The sequence below is a fragment of the Patagioenas fasciata genome, chromosome 7 (genome assembly GCF_037038585.1).
Source record: "Patagioenas fasciata isolate bPatFas1 chromosome 7, bPatFas1.hap1, whole genome shotgun sequence".
NCBI classification, from domain to species: domain Eukaryota; kingdom Metazoa; phylum Chordata; class Aves; order Columbiformes; family Columbidae; genus Patagioenas; species Patagioenas fasciata.
In genome coordinates this window covers 40,899,047-40,921,658 of record NC_092526.1, presented here as the reverse complement: position 1 = coordinate 40,921,658, position 22,612 = coordinate 40,899,047, and the positions used below count along the sequence as shown (strand labels likewise).

At 55.2% G+C, this 22,612-nt stretch overlaps 2 protein-coding genes across 2 annotated transcripts; both read left to right on the top strand.

Annotated features, from left to right (window-relative positions):
- Window positions 1-9,281: 9,281 nt before the first annotated feature.
- On the top strand, window positions 9,282-10,214 carry LOC136103302 (olfactory receptor 14C36-like). The gene has a single exon (XM_065841321.1). It carries the CDS (start codon window positions 9,282-9,284, stop codon window positions 10,212-10,214), a length of 933 nt encoding a protein of 310 aa, XP_065697393.1.
- Window positions 10,215-15,771: 5,557 nt separating this feature from the next.
- LOC136103248 (ubiquitin carboxyl-terminal hydrolase 36-like) lies at window positions 15,772-19,921 on the top strand. Its single transcript, XM_065841220.1, has 10 exons — window positions 15,772-16,021; window positions 16,095-16,316; window positions 17,038-17,148; window positions 17,442-17,544; window positions 17,875-17,942; window positions 18,324-18,394; window positions 18,578-18,660; window positions 18,977-19,088; window positions 19,375-19,515; window positions 19,817-19,921. The coding sequence occupies exons 1-10, from the start codon at window positions 15,772-15,774 to the stop codon at window positions 19,919-19,921; spliced, it is 1,266 nt and encodes a 421-aa protein (XP_065697292.1).
- Window positions 19,922-22,612: the final 2,691 nt, after the last annotated feature.

The window sequence follows — 22,612 nt, the reverse complement described above, 5'->3', positions numbered from 1 at the left end:
CAAACGCGGCTGCAGCGTTTCCCGGTGACACAGCCCAGAGGCCCAAGAAGCCGCTCTCCTCGCAGCTGCCACCCGCGCCCAGAGCGGCTCCAGGATTTTGCAGCCCCAGTAACACCAGTGGGGCCAAAGCGCAGGTTCCTCGGAAGCGCTGCTGGGAGCCTGAGCCCCTGCCCGCCTCCCCCAGGCTGCCGGAGCCCATCCCCGGCCAGGAGCCCTGGGGCAGCGGGGAGAACACTGGGACACCGGGAAGGGACCCTCGCAGCAGGGCTCCTGCCAGCCTGGTGCTGGCCAAGCTGAAAGCCTTCTTGTCGTGCAGTGCTGCTCCGCAGCCCAGCAGCACCATGTCACCACCACCGGCCAAGAAGCTGGCGCTTTCCGACACATAGGTGAGTCTGAGCTTCTGCCCATTGACTTCAGAAGGTGCCTCGTGCCTCCGGAGCCGGGGCTTGTGTTGGAGTGTGCAGGAATGATGTTGAAACCTTGCTAAGCAGGAGGCGGGTGGGGAGAGACCACCAAGTTTTTCTTTCTGTCAATAACTGCAGGGCAGCCCCCCAGGGAAGGAGAGCAGAGGGGACCACCATGCACGTCCTCACCTGCTGCTGCCGGTTCCTGTGCCCGCCCTGGCCCCTCGCTGGGTCCCTGTGGGGCCGGGCGCTGCCTCCGGGACACCGGGCAAGAAACTGGAGCGTTCCCTCGGTAACCGGCTGGGCTGGCGGGACAGCGGGAGCAGCCAGAGGAGCCACAGGAAGGATCTGAGGCTGGAGCAGCTCTGCTGGGAGGAGCGGCTGAGAGAGTCCTCAGCACTTGGACAACCCCTGGGAGAGCTTTCCGTCAGATACTTCATGGAGAAGATTTCAAACAAGATTTCATAAAGGAGGCGTTTTCCTTTCCAAGTTGTTTTCTGTCATTTTTCAGTGTATACAAGAAGTGATAGCAGCATTCTATAATGAATATTGATCCAGGGGGTCTCCTGGAGACATCTGGACAGGCAGGAGAACAGTCCTGTGAGGCTGGACGTTGTATGGATGACTGCCCCTCACCCCTCCCTAATGCCACCTGTTCCCTCACCGGCCACCTGGGACTTGGCCTCACCAAGCTGGAGCACAAGTGTGATGGGAGCGGCTGAGGGACCTGGGGGTTCAGCTGGAGAACAGGAGCTGAGGGGAGACCTTCTGATCTCTGAACTGCCTGAAAGGAGCTTGGAGCCAGGGGGGTCGGGCTCTGCTCCCCAGGAACAAGCGCCAGGAGCAGAGGAAAGGGCCTCAAGTTGCGCCAGGGGAGGTTGAGGTTGGATCTGGGGAAGTCAGTTGGAACCAGGCAGTCATGTTAAGAAGTTGGATCAAGATCCTCTGGACTCTTGGCACCTGCTGCTTTACCTGGCCAGTGAATGTCAGAGCGATTACAGTTCCCCATAGGAACCTGCTAATTGACTGGAGACATCCTCAGGTTACTGACAGAAGATCGTTTCCATTTGTTCTCCATGATCCAGTAGTTTGTAACATCCAACACGTTGTCACCCTGTGCTGGATTTACACTGACTTGGAACTGGGGGTGAGCGTGGGTGTGCTACAGTCGTCGCCTGTCTGAGAAGACAACAGGACTTTGAATGACATCAGACAGAACCGATTCCAGTTGGCTCCAAGATGGATCCAGTCCTTGCCAAATCTGAGCCACTCAGTGATGTTGGCAGCACCTCTGGGATATTGTATTTGAGAAAGGGTAAAAAACGCTGCACAACAGCAGGTGGGAGAGAGGAGGGAGGAAATGTGAGAGACAAAATGCTGTAGACACCAAGGTCATATCCCATAGGACCCAAGGAGGTCCCTCAGCAGACCAAAGCTTGCTCTCCTGAAATCCTGCTCTTTGCCTTGTTACCATCTTCCAGGAGCCTCAGCTCTACTTTCTTGTCTCTGACTGTTGCATCCCTGACCAACTCTTTCCGGCTTGTAAGTGCCCACAGGGCACCTCATCTCATTGAGTCTTCAGTCAATCACATCAGGAAGTTGTCACCAATGAAGTCCAAACCCCTCCTGGATGGCTGGTACCTTGCAGGTATTGGGATATCTTAGGTCTGCCATGAGGACAGAGCCCTGGAAACATGAGACTTCTTTCATTTGTCTGAAGGAGGGCTCATCTAGTTCCTCTTCCTGATCAGTGAGGCAGAAGCTGATGTCCACCCACCACAACATTGCCCATGTTGTTCTGCCCTCTCATGCTGTCTCCTCAGCTTTCAGCTCATATTATCTGTCCCCAGACAGAGCTCCACACATTCCTGCTGCTCTCCCACATGAAGGGAAGCTTCCCCTCTGACTCCAGACCTCTGGTATTATGAGAACCAGACCCACAAGACCCCACAGTTTCTCCAGGAGGTGGTATTCATAGCGTCCTATAACTCCTCGTGTTGGAACGATAAAGGACTCAGCACTCCGATTCAATGTGAATCACGCCAAAGCCATTTATTACAGAAACATGTCTCCTTATATACGCAACTATTCTCTAGTCATGAATCCACGCTCCAAGCATGGATTCGCTAAATGAACATCATGGGCAGTCCACACGCTGGAGCCCCACTGATGATAGGTCCGACGACTCACGCCATGCTGAGGCCCTGTTAATGAAGAAACGCCCCTCTTTCTCACAGCAGATTCTGTTCTCAGCTTCTTGAAGTGGCCTTGAGATTCCTTTGGGCCTGACTAATTCAACAATATATCTCCTTCTAACGAAACACCTCCACATCCTCGTGCTGCTCTCTTGGGAGAGACAGGATGACATAACGATAAGCCATCTGCATGCAAACATTAACAGCTGATCAAATGGAGCTTCACTCCAGGGAGAGTCCAGACATTGCGAAAATCTGGGATTTCCCTGTCAGAAAGGTCTGTAGAATTACTACGAGAAGTGGCAAGTTCTGTGTTGGGATAAGAGAACAACCCCATCCAGACCAGGACCTGACATGTTGAGCAGTGACCCTGAGGAGAAGGACCTGGGCACTACAAGGGCCACCACACAAGGCTGTGGTGCACTCACCATGAGCAAGGCAGCTGCATACGGGGCTGCATGAGGAGGAGCATGGGGACCCAGACACCTGGAGTTCTCATCTCATTTGGTTCAGCACTGGTGTGACCCCACACACATGGGTGTCTGCCAGTGTGCAGCTTCCCAGTTTGGACAAGTATGGAGAAACTGGAGAGTGCAGGGCTCTGCCAAGGTGGGGTTTGGGACATAGTACACATAGTGTGGGATGCTGAGGGACCTGGGCTGCTTTGGCTGAGCAGCGCTGGGGAGGCTGCAGCAGTGTAGGAGTAGACTGAGAGTGCTTGAAGGGTGGTTTCAGAGATGGTGGAGGTTTTCTTCATAGTGGGAAAGAGCTTGATAAAGAAATAATGCCACAAAGTGCAGCTGGGGAGGTCCAGGCTGGCCATGGAGAGAAAGGAATGTGACTGGAAGGGCAGTGCTGTGCTGGAGCAGGTCGCCCAGAGGGAGTCTGCATCAGCCCAAGGCTTTGTGCTTCAAGGAACAGTTGGAGAGGATGGAGACATATCAGCAAAGGAAGGAAGATGCTCAGACAAGACCAAGGTGGGGTAGCAGGGTGGATGTCTCCAGCCAGCAGGGAAAGCGGTGCAGGGGATGCCACAGCATAGGGCAGGCTGTTGTGGAGATGATCAAGGGATGTCAAAAGACTGAAAGCCCCCATCAGATATGGGCTCCTTCTCCCCTTATCTACAGTTGTTGCTTCCACCTCTGATTCCTGCGAGCAGACACCTTGTCCTTACAGCACAGGGGCCTCATGGCCTCTTTGTCCCCTCCCAGGAACCTGGTAGTAGTCGGACCATAGTCCTGTCCTTGGCCTTGCACAGCCCCACATCCCACTGTCCCAGGAAGAGCCCTGGGCAACATGTGAGGGACAGGATCTGCCTTCCCAGGGGCTGGGGGTCAGGGCTTGGGGCTTTGATTAATGACACACATCCAGGTTTACTCAGCGGCAGAGCCACTTTGACTTTGCTTTTCCGGACTGTCATCTCTGCCTCCAGTTTTCTGCTCTACCCAGACCCTGGGGACAGTTCCTCAGCAGTGTTCCTCAGTGGGACCCATTAACATTACAAGAAACTTTTGAGTTTGAATCTGACAGCCCCTTTGCCTGTCAGCACCTACAAGGTTTCACTTGGAATGCAGCAGAAATACCAAGCATTTCTGCCCTAAAAACCCTCCTCAGATGTGGTGGGTCACGTAGAACAGAAGAAAGAAAACAAAATCCCCGCAGCTCTTCTCTGTAAGACAGTGAAATGGGAGGAACACTGCTGAAAATCTCTCCATTCTCACAAGTGGAAACCAGTGTTCCTCTGGCCAGGACCATTTCCTATGTAGGATGTGCTGCACAGCTTTGTGTTTTTCTTTGTGCTTTGCACAGAGTATGCAGTTCTGACTGTGATGGCCTATGACCGCTACGTTTCCATCTGCAAACCCCTGCACTACAGGACCCTCCAGGGCAGCAGAGCTTGTGTCCACATGGCAGCAGCTGCCTGGGCCACTGGGTTTCTCAATGCTCTGCTGCACACGGCCAATATATTTTCACTGCCGCTCTGCAAAGGCAATGCTGTGGACCAGTTCTTCTGTGAAATCCCATGTCACCCTTACTGACTTCTCCTCTCCTCCACACTCACACAAGCTAACTCAACTTGTTGCCAATCTCATTGAGAAGCTCCATATATCTGAAATTCTTGTTCACACAGGGGCATCCCCCGTCCTCATCCTCCTTGCCTGTATCCGTCCATTGCAGCACCCCAGAAGAACCAGCTGTCCCACCACACCTCATTTAATCCAAGAATGTCACAGTGCTGTGACAGGACAAAGGACAGGTCCTGGCAATACACATTTCGGCCACAATACCTCTCTCAGCTGTTGCACCATGATGGAGTGTTTGGCTTGGAAGCTCACTCAATGCCACACCACCTGGGGTTCCCACCATCTAAAGGGACACGAGATTGTCTTTATGACTCCTCTTATAGTGCTAGATCTGAAGTACAACATTTTAAATACCTCACAGAGTCTGAGAGCCTTTCATACGGGGATCATAACAGATCAGCACCTCCTGGGGAAAAACATTCTCTCAGCACTCTTGGATGCAAACCCTCTGGTCCTGGGGTCTGGTAAGGGTGCAGTTTGGTTATGTAACCCCTGGCTTTATCCCCACCCACCACTGGTTGTTCTACTCCAGAGTCCTGCCTGAAAGCACAAAGACCTGGAAGACCTTGCTGGTGGTAACTGAGGCAAAGACATGAAGTACCTTAGATTTACCTACACCTAGTCTTACTAAATTCAGTAGTGGTCTCACAGAATTTAGGGTTCTTCTTTAGCTGTTGTTGAGGAAGCAACAGCTTATCTGGGTGCCCTGGAATTCCTCTTTGAGTTTCAACTGAGTTTTGATATGAACCATCACTGTACTTGAGGATACTGACCTTGCAGACAAGATAGATCCAGGAACACTGTGAAAGTATTTGGTCTTTTCATTGACTGTATCATCAGGAGAGTGTGCAGAGATTCCTGTGTGATCTGCTGCTTGTTTGTGCAATGCCTGCAGCTGTTGGGTAGAGAAGAGACAGACCTTGCCTCTCTGATGACCGATGCCTTGCACTGATTGTATCAGCCAGCAGCACACAGACAATAAATCCCACTCTGCAGTGCTGTCTGGGCAGTTGTGACACACCTGCCCTGAATGGGAATGGATTTCCTGGACGTCCTGTGTAGTCCATGCTAGCCTTGGCATCTCATGTAGCTCTATGGGCCTGGATTTGAACACGAAATCGAGTATTTGCCCTGAATTCAGTGAGGCAATGTGGGGATGAACATGGGACAAATGCCAGTGTAGTCACTGGAGAGCTGGTAAATTCAGCTGATGGACAAGAGAGAGACTGAGTTGTCCTGATGGTACAGGACTGCAGTCGTTCATATGAAAACCTTCATAAATGGTCGTGAACATAAAGATTAGGAAATGGTTCTTTTGGCCTTTATTGGGACATCAGCTGTCATTTCACTTGGTGAAAGGAATTTCACTCCAAGCTTCACATGTATCATCCCTAAGATGTTACCCTGTCTTTATGAACTTCTCCATTATAGCTTGCAGTTACCTGAACATACCTTGCACCACGTCTGGACGCTCAAATGTCACCAGGTATTTGCATCTGAACATCTCACTCCTGCCTTCCATTTCCATTAATTTGCACTGGAGTTGAGAAAAGAGGCTGAGATGCCTATTTTGTTTCTCTATTTCATGCCCACCTGAAAAGAGGAAAGAGGAATCCCACCTCCTGTGGCTTTGTGACAGAGATGGGAGGGAGCTGAGTCTCCTTCAAATTCTGGGAATAGAAATGCAGGATGGGATTCCTCCGTTGACCCTGCTGAATTCCTTCCCTCAGCAGGGGTAAAGGAGATCCCTCCCTTTCTCTGTCTGTCTGTCCCATGTAACAATAAAATAAAAAAGGATGATATTTAGAGGTGATTTTGTCTCTGAGAGGGGAAATCACACTTCTAGAAATGTGTGTCTGGCCAACTGAGAGAGGAAACAACAGTGATGACTTCAGACAGTTTCAGGGCAGGTTCCTCCCCAGTGACACCTGGAGGGAGCACAGAGGGGACAGAGAAAGTGCCACCTTGGGCTGCTCCTGTGCTGCTGAGCTGGGCTGGGCTCCTGGGACACAGGGAGCTCATGGCAAGAGGCAGCACTGCAGAGAGACAGCTCTGCCCAGGAGCAGCTCCTCTGCACAGCGCAGCAGGGCTGAGGGCTCTGCCTGCAGCACGGAGGGGAGAGGAGCCAGGCAGAGAGAGGGGAAATGCAGTCTGGGGTGGGAGAACGCTGAGAGCTCACTTATCTTCACGGATAATAAGTCTGTGGCTGCAGGGCATTGCATTTGCAAACCATGGTAGAATTTCTGAAAACTGTCACATTGCAGAGCCTGCAAGAGATGTAAGTACAACTCCCAGAGATACTCTGATGCAGAGGCGAAGGATGTGCTGCAGAGCAGGGATCGCCTCCTGCACTGTCAGAGGGACAAGGTGTGAATGCTGCCTTCTCCCAAGGATGGCTGTGGGTTCTAAATGTAAATGTGCACCCAGGGGTACCCAGGGCTGTCCTGCAGAGCAGGGTCCCTGCACCCCGGGGCTGTGCTTGGCCAGGGACTCTGCCGCCTGCCAGGGTCAGCACTCAGCCTGCCCGGGGAGATCCCCACGGTGCTGTGGGGAGAAGCTGTGGGTGTAAGAAGTGATGCCTTCATAGAAGGGTCCTTCTGCTCTTGAGGGGTATTGTGTCGGTCCAGGCTGCTCAGAGTTTCAGCTCACTCCCACAATATTTCCAACAGTAGGTTTCATAAAGGAGGTCAAGAAAAGGGTTAACAGCAATATAAGAAACTTTCCTGAGTCTGTGTTTTAGATTTCCTGCTCTTTGGAAATGGCAAGACATAAACGGAAAATGAGTTCTTAATTTTAAACAAGTCCTTGTGACTCCTGAACTGTAACTATGGGTGATCAGTAGGATTGCCAGGAGGCTCCTGACGTGCCTTCAGCCAGTCCCCAGCCCGTGGGAAACACCAGCATTACCTTGGCTGGATATCAGGCAAAACATCTGGCATGTCCTTTTTTCCGACCTGCAAACAGGAGTATGTGCCCAGGCTGTGCCCTGCAAACAGGCAGGCTTCTGTAGGGCCAGGGTGAGTGCACAGACAGTGGGATGGGGTCTGTGAGCACTGACAGGGAAAAGACAGGACACAAGACAAAATCTGCCAGGGTGAGAATCTCCAGAATGCAGGGTTGTGATATGGGAAGGAAAGGAAACTAACACAAGAAATATGGTAGGAGTGTCCCGAGGGAGTGTCCACCACGGGGAGGGAGAATTCTGAAAACTCCCTTTGATCTCCTCAGTGGAGAACCCTCATCTGAGCAGCCCCCTCGCCCCCTCTCCCACCCAGCAAAGCCTCTGCCCTCAGGGCCGGGGGCTCCAAGGCATGAACCAGCTTCTGTGCAGCCAGAGCTCCAGTTCCTCTGCAGAGCACAGGGGCTGAGAGCAACTGCCCAGCAATGTTGGTGTCTGGGAGGCGGCTGCACAGCTGGGGAAGGGTGACGCTGTCTGAGTGCCCGGCTGCCTCTGCCCTGGCCTCTCTCACAGCCGCCCTCACCGCATTTTCCATCTTGCTCCCCTGCTCTGGGTCACTGTTGCTGTGATCTTGTTCTTGCTGTCAGGCTCTCTGGGGATGGAAGTTTCAGCTGCAGAGTCACAGCCTGATCCTGTGGGACCTTTCCTGCAGGTGTGTCCTTGGGAACACGTGTCCTAGCTTTGCTCTGCCCTGTGGGGCTGTGGGCAATGCAGTCTGTGGGGCTGGGGAATGAGCTGAATCTCTCCGAATCAAATGCCATCATTAGGACTCTTGGCTGTCTCCTTGAGGCATCCTTCCAAGCTGTGAGCTTCACTCCAGGGTGAAAATGTGTCCCACAGAATCCTTGTGTTATCTGAAAGCCCCAAGGACAATCACAGAGATACTGTGACAGAGAAAATGCTGTTGGGTTTGTGAGATGAGCCATGTGTGTCCTGGGCTAAACGTGGGATGCTAAGACCTTAGGAAAGGGTGAGACATGTCATGCTCTGAGGTGGATCCCTCTGCTCTCAGCAGTGCCTGGTGGCATTTCAGGTCAACATGGGAGTGTGATCAGCCGCCATCTCAGAAAGGTGCCAACCCAGGGCAGCTGGGAGCAAGACAGAGGGACAGACCAGCTGCCCTCCCTCTGCACTACGCCACAGACAACCTCTTGCATCACAGAACTCGTGCTGTTCTCCCCCAGTGTAGCAGAAACGCTAAGGGTTTCTGACACCCAAGAACCCTCTCAAGGTGAAATTGGGTGGAAGCTATAAAATCCTAGAACTCTGAAACTGCCCTTACCATTCCTGATTCTTCCCACTGGGATTGCAGATGCTGACAGGCCTGTCTGCATTAGCAGTGGTTTGCACTTGACCAGGTTGAACACCAGGACTGGCCACCTCCCCTGCTCACTTCTTTAGAGTCAGGCTGACTTATCAGGAGCCCAAGGTAGAGGGCCAGTTCTTCATCAGATGCTTATCAAGCACCAACCAGGGCTCCAGCTACAAAGTTGAAGGCAGTCTCCAGGTAAAAGAAAAGTGTCTGTGTGTGACAGTGGGGCTTCTACGGGAAATGGCTTTGATTTTGCTCAAGAATTCTTTTGTAGCTTGTCATTGTCTTTTTCTCCTAGGACATTGTCCTCATGCCCAGAGGCAGCACATGTCTAACAGCAGCTCCATCACCCAGTTCCTCCTCCTGGCATTTGCAGACACATGGGAGCTGCAGCTCTTGCACTTCTGGCTCTTCCTGGGCATCTACCTGGCTGCCCTCCTGGGCAACGGCCTCATCATCACCACCATAGCCTGTGACCAGCACCTCCACACCCCCATGTACTTCTTCCTCCTCAACCTCTCCATGCTCGACCTGGGCTTCATTTCCACCACAGTCCCCAAGTCCATGGCCAATTCCCTCTGGGACACCAGAGCCATCTCCTATCAAGAATGCACTGCCCAAGTTTTAATGGTTGTCTTCTTCTTTGGAGCAGAGCTTTCTCTTCTCACCATCATGTCCTATGATCGCTACGTTGCCATCTGCAAACCCCTGCACTACGGAACCCTCCTGGGCAGCAGAGCTTGTGTCCACATGGCAGCAGCTGCCTGGGCCACTGGGTTTCTCAATGCTCTGCTGCACACAGCCAATACATTTTCACTGCCACTCTGCAAGGGCAATGCCCTGGACCAGTTCTTCTGTGAAATCCCCCACATCCTCAAGCTCTCCTGTTCAGACACCTATTTCAGGGAAACTGGGCTTCTGGTGCTTAGTGTCTCTTTAGGACTTGGGTGTTTTCTATTCATCATACTGTCCTATGTGCAGATCTTCAGGGCCGTGCTGAGGATCCCCTCTGAGCAGGGACGACACAAAGCCTTTTCCACCTGCCTCCCTCACCTGGTTGTGGTCTCCCTGTTTATAAGCACTTCCATGTTTGCCTACCTGAAGCCCCCCTCCACCTCCTCCCCAAGCCTGGACCTGGTGGTATCTTTTCTGTACTCAGTGTTGCCTCCAACAGTGAACCCCGTCATCTACAGCATGAGGAACCAGGAGATGAAAGTGGCACTGGAGAAGCAGATTCAATCATTTTTCTGTCAGCAGTAGTAAGTTACCCATGTCTCTTGAGAAGTTATTTCCAGTTCATTTCAGGAACCTCCTGCTCATTGAGCATTTGATCTGTGATAACCATGTTTGTCAAGGAATTTCTTCATCCATGGCACTTCTCCAGAAGCATTAAGCCAGCCTCTCTGACTCAGAGGCCTGTGTCTAACGAATGGTCAGGATCTGTTGATCTAGTAACCTGGGGAAGGGGCTCTGCTTGTGTCTCTGCAGGTTCTCAAGTGAAATGGATTCTGTCAAGATGTGTACGACCTTGTTGCCTCCTCCTTGGAGTCTCTGGGTGGCCCCTCAGCAGAGGCCTGATTCAGCAAAAAATTTATGGCTTACCTTAGCGAACTTAACCCGTGCAGCTATTCTCTGTGCTTCTTTATCCACACCAACAGATCCTTTTCATACATGCTTAGTAGGAGTACGAGCAACAGAACAACATTTAGGTAACTTATATAATGAAACTGTCAGAAGCAATTGCACCAAGCCAGGAGTTATGCAGCCATTGTTGTGGTGTCAGGAAACTTGGAGACAGACTGCGTGGGAAACAGCTACATGGTACCGTGATAAATTGTATAAGTTTAATGATTTTCCTGCATTGTCCCTTGAACCACAGGAATAAGACATCATGGGAGCCTTACAGGTTTGCTTTTATGTAAATTTCACAACATGTCGGTATATAAATAGTTTAGGGTTTGATGTGTCCCCTACAGGGATGTGTGCCAGTCACTCCCTGTGGCGCAATACCACAAATCACTCTCGGAACAGATCCCGTAGGTTTACCTGAGGATTTGGTTTTGATCTGCGGGCAGCGAGCATGGAAGAGCATCCTGGGAAGAGCATTAGGAGGGCCTTGTGACTTCGGACAACTAACGTTCTTTCATCCTGACATTTTACCACACAACAGAGCCATATGGCAAAACCGAGACATACATCAGCTCTCAGAGTCCTGTAACTCAAACACAGAATGTTGGAATAAAGCTCAGAGAGCTTCAGCAAGCCTTTTTTCATCTGTAGGTACTGCACATGCACTTACAACTTTAATAAAACTAGACAGCTGGCTCACAAAAGAAGCTAACGCTACGAGCCCAGCCCTGGGTGGTCTTTTAACAGATGTCAGTGCTGCAAGACATGCTTCGCTGCAAAACAGAGCTGCCATTGATTTCTTCTTATTAGCTCAAGGTCACGGCTGTCAGGAGTTCGAAGGAATGCGTTGCATGAACCTCAGTGATCACTCAGAATCCATCCACACCAGCTCCTCCAGGGCTTCTCTGGGATGCCTTGGGGCTGCCCCGGGCCAGCTCTGGCCGTGGGCACGGGAGGACGCTGCTGTTTCTCCTGCCCTGGGGCATTGTGACTGCTGCGATGCTGGGTGCTGGCCCTGTGACATGGGGGTGACGGGGCCCCCAGGTGCAGCCCCCCCACCGCCCCTCTCCCCAGCACCCTTTGGAGGAGCCCTTGGGGTGCTGTCCCCAAGGGTCTCCGTGCCCACGAGGCCCAGGGGACTGTCCCTGCCCTTAGTGGCCAGGTGCTGGGCACAGCTGCTGGACGTCCCTGACACTTCCTTTGCCATTCACATGGTTTATAGGTTCTTTGTAGGTTGTTTTGGCTTTGTTGGTTTAGTTTGGTTGGTTTACGGTGGCTCTTTCAGGTTGGTTGGTTCTGGCTGTTTTGGTTTAGGTTGGTTATTTGTCTGAGGTTGGTTTAGGTCATTTGGTTTAGGTTGTCTGAGGCTGGTTGGCTGCTTGAGGTTTCTTGTTTAGAGTCGGTTGGTTTTGGAGCCTTTTTTAACACTCTTCTAGGTTCTTTATAAGCTTTCCTTTTTTCCAGCTTCTTTGTTGGTAGCTTCTCAGTTTGTAGCTGCTTTGTTTCTACATGCTTTTTTCGTCAGCTTTTGTGTTTCTACCTTGTTTGTTTCTACCCTGTTTGAATGCTCATTTAAGTTTGTTTTAGCTCGGTTTATATTAGTTAGTTTTGGCTGTTTTTTAAGGCTGGTGGTTTGAGGGGTGAATTTTGGGTTGACTGTTTTATGCTGAATTAGTTACTTTATGGGCGATTTGTAGGCTGTCTGTTTGTAGCCCATTTCAGGTTTGTTGGTTTCTGTTGCTGAAGGTTGGTGAAGTTGAGTTGAGGTTGGCTTAGGTTGCTTGGTTTAGCTTTGTTGGGTTATCTTGGTTTAGGTTCGTTAGTTTAGCTTTTATGCCATTTTGTGAAGGTTGATTTGTGTTGTTTCATGTAGGTGGAAGCATAGGGAGCAGATTTCTTCCCCTCTGCGCAGCCACCTTATATTCTGAAGATGTGGATATAGCTTTATTCTCAGTAAGTGTATCCTTGGTATTTAGTTTCAGTAATTTGCCCTCTCAGTAGTTATTCCACAGGAGGTCATGTTAACAATGAATTACTTTCCTGAGAATGAGCTCTGGGTGGGGAACGGAACCATCATACGGAACACGCGCATGATTAACAGTAATTAACTAAGACTTTGCTCTCGAATGAGAACAAAGCATTACAGCAGTAAACAAACATTGACAAGAAATGAAAATAATGAACAATATGGGACAATGGATGAATGGGATGGCAATAACACTAGTGCAGGGCATCGCAAAAGACTAATAAAATAAGCAAACCTCATCGAGCGAAAGTTAATACTAATTGTAATTATCCAAAGGCAATTCATTACTGACGACGCGCTGACACCGATTCGATCACCAAAGGCGCCGCGGGGGGTCACGGTACGTTGGGCAGCCGGGTGCCTGTCCAGGGGTGCCCGGGCCAGCTCCGGCCGCAGCCCGGCCCCCTCCCCAGGGCTGTGCTGGGCCCTGGCGAGGCCGCGGGGGCTCCAGCCCCGTCCCACGGACACGGCAGCGCCGGGGCCGGTACCGAGTTCCTTGAGGCGGCAGAACCGCAGCTGCTGCTGGGCTCCAAACCCCGCCCACGGCCCGCCCCGCGGCCCAGCAGCAGCCAATGAGCGCCGGCAGCGGCGCAGCCCTGGGCTGGGATTGGTCAGTGCCGCTGCAGGGCTCAGACTGTCAGGGAGCGGCTGCACTCAGCCCCGGGCCGGGCAGCGGCAGCTCGTGGAGAGGCCGGGGCGGGGGCATCGTGGGCCGGGGGCGGCTCCGCCTCCCGCCGGGCCTGGGTCGTGGGGCCCACGGGTCCCCAGGCTGTGCTCTCCGGTGCCCACCCTGTGCTGTCCCCCGGGCCAGGGTGTGTGTCTGTGTTGCCTTGAGTTGCTGCTGGAGCAGGACGGGGATGTTGGGGGGCGGCCCCCAGAGCCCCCCAGCCCGAGGGCCCAGGGCCGGGGCAGCCGGCCTCTCCGTGAGCCGCCAAGCAGAGGTGAATAACCATGAAAGAAAGAGGAAGACTGCCCAGTCCATGCAGCTCTGCAGAAGGAGCGTGGAGCCGTACATCACATGAGGCGATATAGTTGGAATCAGCACGTAGAGAAGACTTCTGTAGGGAAGACTTTGAAGGGAGCGGCCTGGCTCCACGCAGCTGAAAACCTGAGAGCTGGCAGTGTGCTGAAGGGATGGGGAGAAGTGTCCTGGGCTGAACAGAAACCTGGGCGTGACACAAGGTTGGAGAGATGTGCTTTGCAGAGATTGGCAGGAGTCCTTCCCAGGGATGAGCGGGTTGAGCTTTGGACACAAGGAAAAATAGAGCAGCTCTCAAGTGTGTTTTGGAATTAGTGCCACTGTCACTAATAACAGAAAGAGGACCGTGCTGTAAGGGAACTCCTTGTTCTTCAGGAGAAAAACTGAAGCTTTTTCAGGTCCTTACTTGCCAAAGCAGGCATAATTCTTCAGTAGTTAGCCTCTGGCATGAGGTTCTTAGAGTGGCGGTTTTGGTCTCAGGGCTATTCCTTTGTTTAAATTATATTTAAATGATATTTAAAGATTACACCTCTCAGACAGAATTGCCTTTTTATGATGTCTGATCAATATATTTTCTCTCTGGTTTTGGTAAGAGGCTGAGGGGTAGAATATGGTGGTTGTTTCTCTTTTAGCCAAAGGAGGCCAAGGTACAGATACCAGATTTCTGAAAATGCACAAAGGCAGGCAGAATTAGAATGTGGTGCTGTGGCTGGTACCCGCTGCTCCTGAGCCCTGGAGTGCCCTGACGGAGTCTCTGAAGGCCGAACTGTGCAGCAGGGATCCCGGCAGCTCTGATCTCCTGCCCTGCATTCCAGCACGGAAATGACAGTCACCTCGTTTTGATTCTCTTCATAGCCTAAAGCACCAGAGGGGTAACGACACTGGCCAGGAAACATCAAGGTGAATCAAGGTGGGACTGGAGACCTCCTAAGCACAGGACAATGTCACCCTGACTTGTCCCATGGACCTCTGCTGCAGAGACCCTCAGCTACAGCTGTTTCCAGGGGCATGGAAGGGGCTTTGGGAAAGGGACTGATGGGGCAGTCTCTGGTAGGGTATCACCCACCCCAGGGTGAGGCTGAGTGACATTTTGGTGAGCTGAAAACCTCCAAAGGCAGAGATCACCGAGAGGCCCCGGGTGTCCTGCTGCAGGGCAGCACCACCCGCCTGGTCAGTTTTTCCTAATGCTCCGTTCAAAGCTCCCTGGAGGGTGTTGGTGGCTGTTGCCTCTGTGCCACCAGCTGCCACTGCAGAAGGGTTTGCCTCCCCCTCATCTCCCCAAGCAGGAGTCGCTGCTTTTCCAGTGCCCTGTGCCCCCCCTTCAGCAGACTGAAGAGGCCCAATTGACTGAGCTGCTCCACAAAGCCCATGTGCCCCTGACCCCACCATGACAGACGTTCCTCTGGACCTTCAACCGTGTCGTGGTTTAACCCGGGCTGGCATCACAACCATGGCAGCTGATCACTCACCCACTAACCCTTCTCCTCCCAATAGGGGAAAGAATCAAAAGTGAAGGGAGAAATTTGGATTGAGAGAAACACAGTTTAATAAAATACCGAAATACTAATAGACTTCTAGTAAATATACATAAACCCATCATAACTCCCTCGCCCTTCTCCTCAGGACTGCTCAGCCGGTCACATCCCAGCCTGTCCCGGGACACCAGGTTTGCTCTGCCCCCAGCGCACACCTTGCGTCTTGGCCTTGTAAGACCTGCAGAGGCTTTTGTTGGCCAAATCCACCACTGCTTCAAGGTTCCCCTGCACTGAAACTACCGTGTGTGACCATTTAATGATTCTGGGCCACTGCCTCAAGCAAGTGAAGAGTTCCAGCGGTGCCGGGCCGGGGGTCGCGGGCACCCCCAGGGGCGGGAGCACCGAGCAGCCCAGCGCTCGTGCGGGAGGCGCCAGGGCGTGGTCGGAGCGCGATGACGTCACAACAAGCCCCGCCCCGGCAGGCTCCACCCCTGGCGTTGCCGGGGACGCGCAGGCGCAGCTCAGTCCTGTTCTGGACGCGGAGCGGAGCGGACGGCGAAGGCGAGGGGAGGAGTCAGTGGGCCGAGCCGAGCGCGAGCGACCGCAGCGAAGGGCGGGACTTAAGGAGGAGGCGCGGGAAGCGTGCGTGGTGCTGGAGAGGGAGCGACCAGTGTGACCTTGAGGCGCTGGCACGTGCGGTGACACGCCATGGCGGGCACGGCGAAGCCGAGGGAGCTGCTGAACGCGCGGCGGGACGCAGGCGAGGCCGGGGCGCTGGGCCGGCTGCTGAGCGCCTCGGCCAAGAAGGTGCTGAAGCGCAAGATCGAGTTCCAGCCCGCCAGCCACGGCTTCTCCGGCCAGCCGGAGCTGCTGCGGGCCAAGTACCTGCTGCTCAACCCCCGCACCGAGCCCGCCGAGCACCCCCGCGGCGCTGAGGAGGGACAGCCGGGCAAGCAGGGTGGGTGCAGAGGGCCGGGGGGCTCTCCCTGCGCTGCGCAGCCCGCGGCTCACCCGCCTCTCTCTCCCCGCAGGTGGCGTCCGGACCCCGGGGCGCCACGGGGATGGCGTCCCTGCGCCCCAGAAGGGGCTGTTCCCCGCAGAGCGCCTCGCCATGAAGTGGCAGCGTGTCCAGCGCATCGGCGCCGGGCTGCTCAACCTGGGAAACACCTGTTTCCTCAACGCCACCCTGCAGTGCCTCACGTACACGCCACCGCTCGCCAACTACCTGCTGTCCAAGGAGCACAGCCGCACCTGTGAGTGGGGAGGGGAGCGCCCGCCTGTCCCCGGGCTGCGCTCAGCACCCTGCGCACGGCTCTGCCCATTTCTCCATGGAGAGGACATTCCTGCGTACGGGAGCATCCACTTTTCCTGGTCGTAGCAGTGTTCCCGAGCTCTGCATCCTGCGTCTGAGAGGCTTTGTCTGTGCTGGGCACAGCAAGGACTAAGATGGGCCCATGAGGGTCTGCTGGTTCCTGGGGCTGAGCAGGGGGGTCCCAAACAGCCCCTGCCTCTGTGGACCGTGTGAGCGCAGGGCACAAGGCTGGGTACAGGCTGCAGGTGCTGTTCACGGGTGGCTTTGAAGGGGAATCTGGTGGGGGCCTCTGCTCCGAGCTGTGACCGAGCGGAGCACGTGGGGCTCACAGCCCTGTCCGTACAGCTCCGGTGGGATGGGGCCCTCAGGGCTGACCTGTGGGCTCCTCATCAAGTCCCTGTGTCCTGTTTCCCCTTCACGTGGATGCTGTCCCATCTGGGGGGTTGCAGCGACTGGTGCTGTGACTGGGGCTGCGCCAGCCGGGGTGGTGTGTGCTGGTCCTTGTGACCCCGGGGTGCCCCAGAGCTCTGCTGCAGCACAGAGCTCGTAGGAAAACTGAGCGTGGCTGAGCCGTGCTGGACCAGAGATTCCCTGCCCCCTGTACTGCCTCCATCTCTCCTGGGTTTGTCCTCAGTGTCCCGTCTTCTCCTCTCCCACTCCAGGTCACCAAAGTGGCTTCTGCATGACGTGCGTCATGCAGAACCACGTCACGCAGGCATTGGCGAACAGCGGCAGCGTGATAAAGCCAGCGTCCTTTGTCCGAGACCTCAAGAGTAAGGATGGCTGCCCTCGCGTCCCCTCCTGTAGCCGTGCAGGAGGACAGAGACTATTGCAGGAGCAGAACCTTTGAGATCAGGGCAGGTCTTGGCAGAGGTTCTTCTGAGACGACTCACTGAGCCTGCCAGGGCCTTCATGGGCCTTGTGGGGCTTCCCCCACAGCTGACAGCAGTCTGACGTCTGGTTTGGGCTGAGGGAGCACAAACCCCGCAGCCCCTGCCCCGAGGGAGGGGGGAGGACCTGCATCTGTTGCAGCGCGTGCTGCGGCTGATCCCTCCCTGTCCTGCAGAGATCGCCCCGCACATCCGCTTGGGCAGGCAAGAGGACGCGCACGAGTTCCTCCGTTTCACCATCGACGCCATGCAGAAGGCCTGCCTGCCCGACTGCACCGAGTATGTGGGGCCTCTGGTGGCCGTCACTGCCCTTGTCTGCTGGTCCCCTGTGCCCACGGGAGGGAACTGTGGGGTGAATGTGCCCCCCGGGCTGGGCTCGTGACGGAGGTGCTGACTCCAGGGTCTGGGGCACATGGCCCAGCTCTCTGCCCCTCTGTGACACAGCTCTGGGCTGCTGTCTGCCTTCTCCTGACACCTCCACCCCAGCACAGCTGCGGTTCTGTCCCCAAATCCTGTGACCGGGCTGGGTTTGGATCCCGAGGACGCAGCGTTGGCCCGTGAGGGTGGCTGTTGGGGCGGGCGGTGTGTGATCCGAGCTGCCGTCTCTAGGTTGGATCGCCAGACCCAGACCACTACCCTGATCCACCAGATCTTTGGCGGTTACCTGCGGTCCCGTGGTGAGTGCTGGCTGTCAGGGCCTGGGCCTGTGACTCTCAGGGCTGCTGTTTCCCCAAGAGCCTTGCAGTAACTTGGGAAAATCACTAAGCATGTGCAAATTATCCAGAGCTGCATCTGGTCAGTCTTTTGGTATCTGTGGGTCCCGAAGCTGCTGGCTGTGGGTCCCCAGCTCATTGCCACCAGCAAAGGAACCCACGCTGCCAGCTGTCCAGCAACACTTGTTGTCCCAGCACGCAGCGGAATTGCCAGACTGCGAATGCTGGTGCTGCCGTCCCAGAGCCCAAACCCGGAGAGGGGGAAGCCGGCAGCTGCCCGCGCTGTGCTGGGGGGTGGTGGTGCCGTGTTGTGCCAGGGTGTGCTCACTGCTCTTTCTCTTGCAGTGAAGTGCTTGATGTGCAAAGGAGTCTCGGACACATTTGACCCCTGTCTGGACCTGCCGGTGGAGATCACGGTACCGGGGCAGGGTCAGGTGGGGAGGAGCTCTGCTCTGCAGGGGATGTTCCTGCAGCTGCACCGCTACTGCTCGAGGCTGTTTAACCTGCCAGTGTCGGGCACGGTGCAGGCAAGAGGGAATCAACTTCTGTTGTTGCGCTGCCTCCTCTGCCTGGCCCTGACCTCTCCTCTGTCCTGGCAGCAAGCCGCAAACGTAGAGCAGGCACTGGAGCTGTTTGTGAAGCCAGACCTGCTGGGCGGAGAGAACGCCTACCTGTGTGACAAGTGAGCGTGCGGGGCTGGGGCGGGAAGGGGCCGTGGGTGTGCTGGTGGGAAGCAGGAGGGCAGCTGCAGTACACGAGGGCTTCTCTACCTGCTCCACCTCTAAATCATGAGTTATGTGGCTGTGAAGCCTGCGATGAAGCCTGTCTCTTCATCTCGCTCCTCTTGTGACGGGGACCTGAGCCAGCAGACCTGGCCGTGAGCAGGTGCCCTGGAGCGGTCTCAGCAGGGTCATTTCCGTGGGGTCTGTGGCTTGGCCAGGGCTGACAAGCACGTGGGTGGTGGAACAGCGTGAATAGCTCAAGCTCTCCCTGTGCAGATGCAAGAAGAAAGTGTCGGCAACCAAACGCTTCACCATCCACCGAGCGCCCAAGGTTCTCACGCTTGCTCTGAAGCGTTTTGCCGACTTCACTGGAGGCAAGATCACAAAGGTGAGTGCTCGGCAATCCAGAGCGGGGCTGTGTCCTGTCCTGAGGCCCTGCTGCGCCGAGCAGGGTGGGAGGTGGTTCTGTGCGCGGTGCGAGCTCTACCGCAGCCCTGCAGCCCTTCCCCAGCTGTGCGCCGCTGTGGGAGTTTGGCTCATCCCGGCATCTTCCTCACTGTGGGCTCTGCCTGGGGAGAGCGGGTTCCCCCTCCCTCGCGAGGCGGGACCCGTAGGACAGCTGAGCTGCTCTTGCCATCTGCTGTGCCGGCTCCTGTGACATCCTCTCTCCGCAGGACGTGGGCTACCCTGAGCTCCTGAACATCCGCCCGTACATGTCCCAGACCAGCGGGGATCCGGTCATGTACGGGCTCTACGCGGTGCTGGTGCACTCGGGGTACAGCAGCCACTCAGGACACTACTACTGCTACGTGAAGGTGAGCCCAGGGCGCTCTCTTGGCACCTCTCTGTGCTGGGGCCTGGCGGGTGCTCGAGGGTCCGTGTAATGCACAGACAGGAGGGTGCTCAGCAGACGCGCGTGGTGTGGAGCACTGGGGGGCACGGGCTGTGCTCCATCACAGGAAGCGTGGAGTTCTGCTCTCTCAGAGACCCCTCACCTGCCCGGGGCCACCTGGGGCTTTTGGGGAGCGGAGCTCTGCCGACGGGCTCTGTTCCTGCTGCTCCTCAGGCCAGAGCGTCCCTGGACACAGCCCGACCCCGTTCTCTCTCCCTCCGCAGGCCAGCGACGGGCAGTGGTACCAAATGAATGACAACGTGGTCCGCCCCAGTAACATCAAAGTGGTCCTTAAGCAGCAGGCGTATGTGCTGTTCTACCTCAGGTGAGCGTGCCCTGTGTCCCCAGCCCCTCTGCCCCTGCTCAGCACGTGGGACAGGTCTGGGGCCACGTGCCTGGGTGTGGGAAGGAGCTTGGCCCAGGTAGCCCCAGTGCCCACATGCACGTGCTGGTTCAGGGGAGGGTGGTAGGGAGAGCTCCAGCCCCTTGTCGTGGTTTTGCTGCACCTCCAGAGCTCCTCACTTCCTTGGAGCTCCTGGCTCCTGGTTCTTGTGTGCAACTTTGACGAGAGTTTTGCAGTCGCTCAAACACTGGCAGTTAACATGTGCCCTGCTCTGCTTTCCCCAGGATCCCCAGCCCCGGGAAGAGCTCAGAAGCTCCCATTTCCAAAGCTGCCTCCAGCCTGCCTGGCCACGCCAAGCTGACTTCTGGGTCACCGTCACCCAAGCTGGCCCAGAAAGCAACACATGCGGCTGCAGCGTTTCCCGGTGACACAGCCCAGAGGCCCAAGAAGCCGCTCTCCTCGCAGCTGCCACCCGCGCCCAGAGCGGCTCCAGGATTTTGCAGCCCCAGTAACACCAGTGGGGCCAAAGCGCAGGTTCCTCGGAAGCGCTGCTGGGAGCCTGAGCCCCTGCCCACCTCCCCCAGGCTGCCGGAGCCCATCCCCGGCCAGGAGCCCTGGGGCAGCGGGGAGAACACTGGGACACCGGGAAGGGACCCTCGCAGCAGGGCTCCTGCCAGCCTGGTGCTGGCCAAGCTGAAAGCCTTCTTGTCGGGCAGGGCTGCTCCGCAGCCCAGCAGCACCATGTCACCGCCACCGGCCAAGAAGCTGGCGCTTTCCGACACATAGGTGAGTCTGAGCTTCTGCCCAGAGACTTCAGAAGGTGCCTCGTGCCTCCGGAGCCGGGGCTTGTGTTGGAGTGTGCAGGAATGATGTTGAAACCTTGCTAAGCAGGAGGCGGGTGGGGAGAGACCACCAAGTTTTTCTTTCTGTCAATAACTGCAGGGCAGCCCCCCAGGGAAGGAGAGCAGAGGGGACCACCATGCACGTCCTCACCTGCTGCTGCCGGTTCCTGTGCCCGCCCTGGCCCCTCGCTGGGTCCCTGTGGGGCCGGGCGCTGCCTCCGGGACACCGGGCAAGAAACTGGAGCGTTCCCTCGGTAACCGGCTGGGCTGGCGGGACAGCGGGAGCAGCCAGAGGAGCCACAGGAAGGATCTGAGGCTGGAGCAGCTCTGCTGGGAGGAGCGGCTGAGAGAGTCCTCAGCACTTGGACAACCCCTGGGAGAGCTTTCCGTCAGATACTTCATGGAGAAGATTTCAAACAAGATTTCATAAAGGAGGCGTTTTCCTTTCCAAGTTGTTTTCTGTCATTTTTCAGTGTATACAAGAAGTGATAGCAGCATTCTATAATGAATATTGATCCAGGGGGTCTCCTGGAGACATCTGGACAGGCAGGAGAACAGTCCTGTGAGGCTGGACGTTGTATGGATGACTGCCCCTCACCCCTCCCTAATGCCACCTGTTCCCTCACCGGCCACCTGGGACTTGGCCTCACCAAGCTGGAGCACAAGTGTGATGGGAGCGGCTGAGGGACCTGGGGGTTCAGCTGGAGAACAGGAGCTGAGGGGAGACCTTCTGATCTCTGAACTGCCTGAAAGGAGCTTGGAGCCAGGGGGGTCGGGCTCTGCTCCCCAGGAACAAGCGCCAGGAGCAGAGGAAAGGGCCTCAAGTTGCGCCAGGGGAGGTTGAGGTTGGATCTGGGGAAGTCAGTTGGAACCAGGCAGTCATGTTAAGAAGTTGGATCAAGATCCTCTGGACTCTTGGCACCTGCTGCTTTACCTGGCCAGTGAATGTCAGAGCGATTACAGTTCCCCATAGGAACCTGCTAATTGACTGGAGACATCCTCAGGTTACTGACAGAAGATCGTTTCCATTTGTTCTCCATGATCCAGTAGTTTGTAACATCCAACACGTTGTCACCCTGTGCTGGATTTACACTGACTTGGAACTGGGGGTGAGCGTGGGTGTGCTACAGTCGTCGCCTGTCTGAGAAGACAACAGGACTTTGAATGACATCAGACAGAACCGATTCCAGTTGGCTCCAAGATGGATCCAGTCCTTGCCAAATCTGAGCCACTCAGTGATGTTGGCAGCACCTCTGGGATATTGTATTTGAGAAAGGGTAAAAAACGCTGCACAACAGCAGGTGGGAGAGAGGAGGGAGGAAATGTGAGAGACAAAATGCTGTAGACACCAAGGTCATATCCCATAGGACCCAAGGAGGTCCCTCAGCAGACCAAAGCTTGCTCTCCTGAAATCCTGCTCTTTGCCTTGTTACCATCTTCCAGGAGCCTCAGCTCTACTTTCTTGTCTCTGACTGTTGCATCCCTGACCAACTCTTTCCGGCTTGTAAGTGCCCACAGGGCACCTCATCTCATTGAGTCTTCAGTCAATCACATCAGGAAGTTGTCACCAATGAAGTCCAAACCCCTCCTGGATGGCTGGTACCTTGCAGGTATTGGGATATCTTAGGTCTGCCATGAGGACAGAGCCCTGGAAACATGAGACTTCTTTCATTTGTCTGAAGGAGGGCTCATCTAGTTCCTCTTCCTGATCAGTGAGGCAGAAGCTGATGTCCACCCACCACAACATTGCCCATGTTGTTCTGCCCTCTCATGCTGTCTCCTCAGCTTTCAGCTCATATTATCTGTCCCCAGACAGAGCTCCACACATTCCTGCT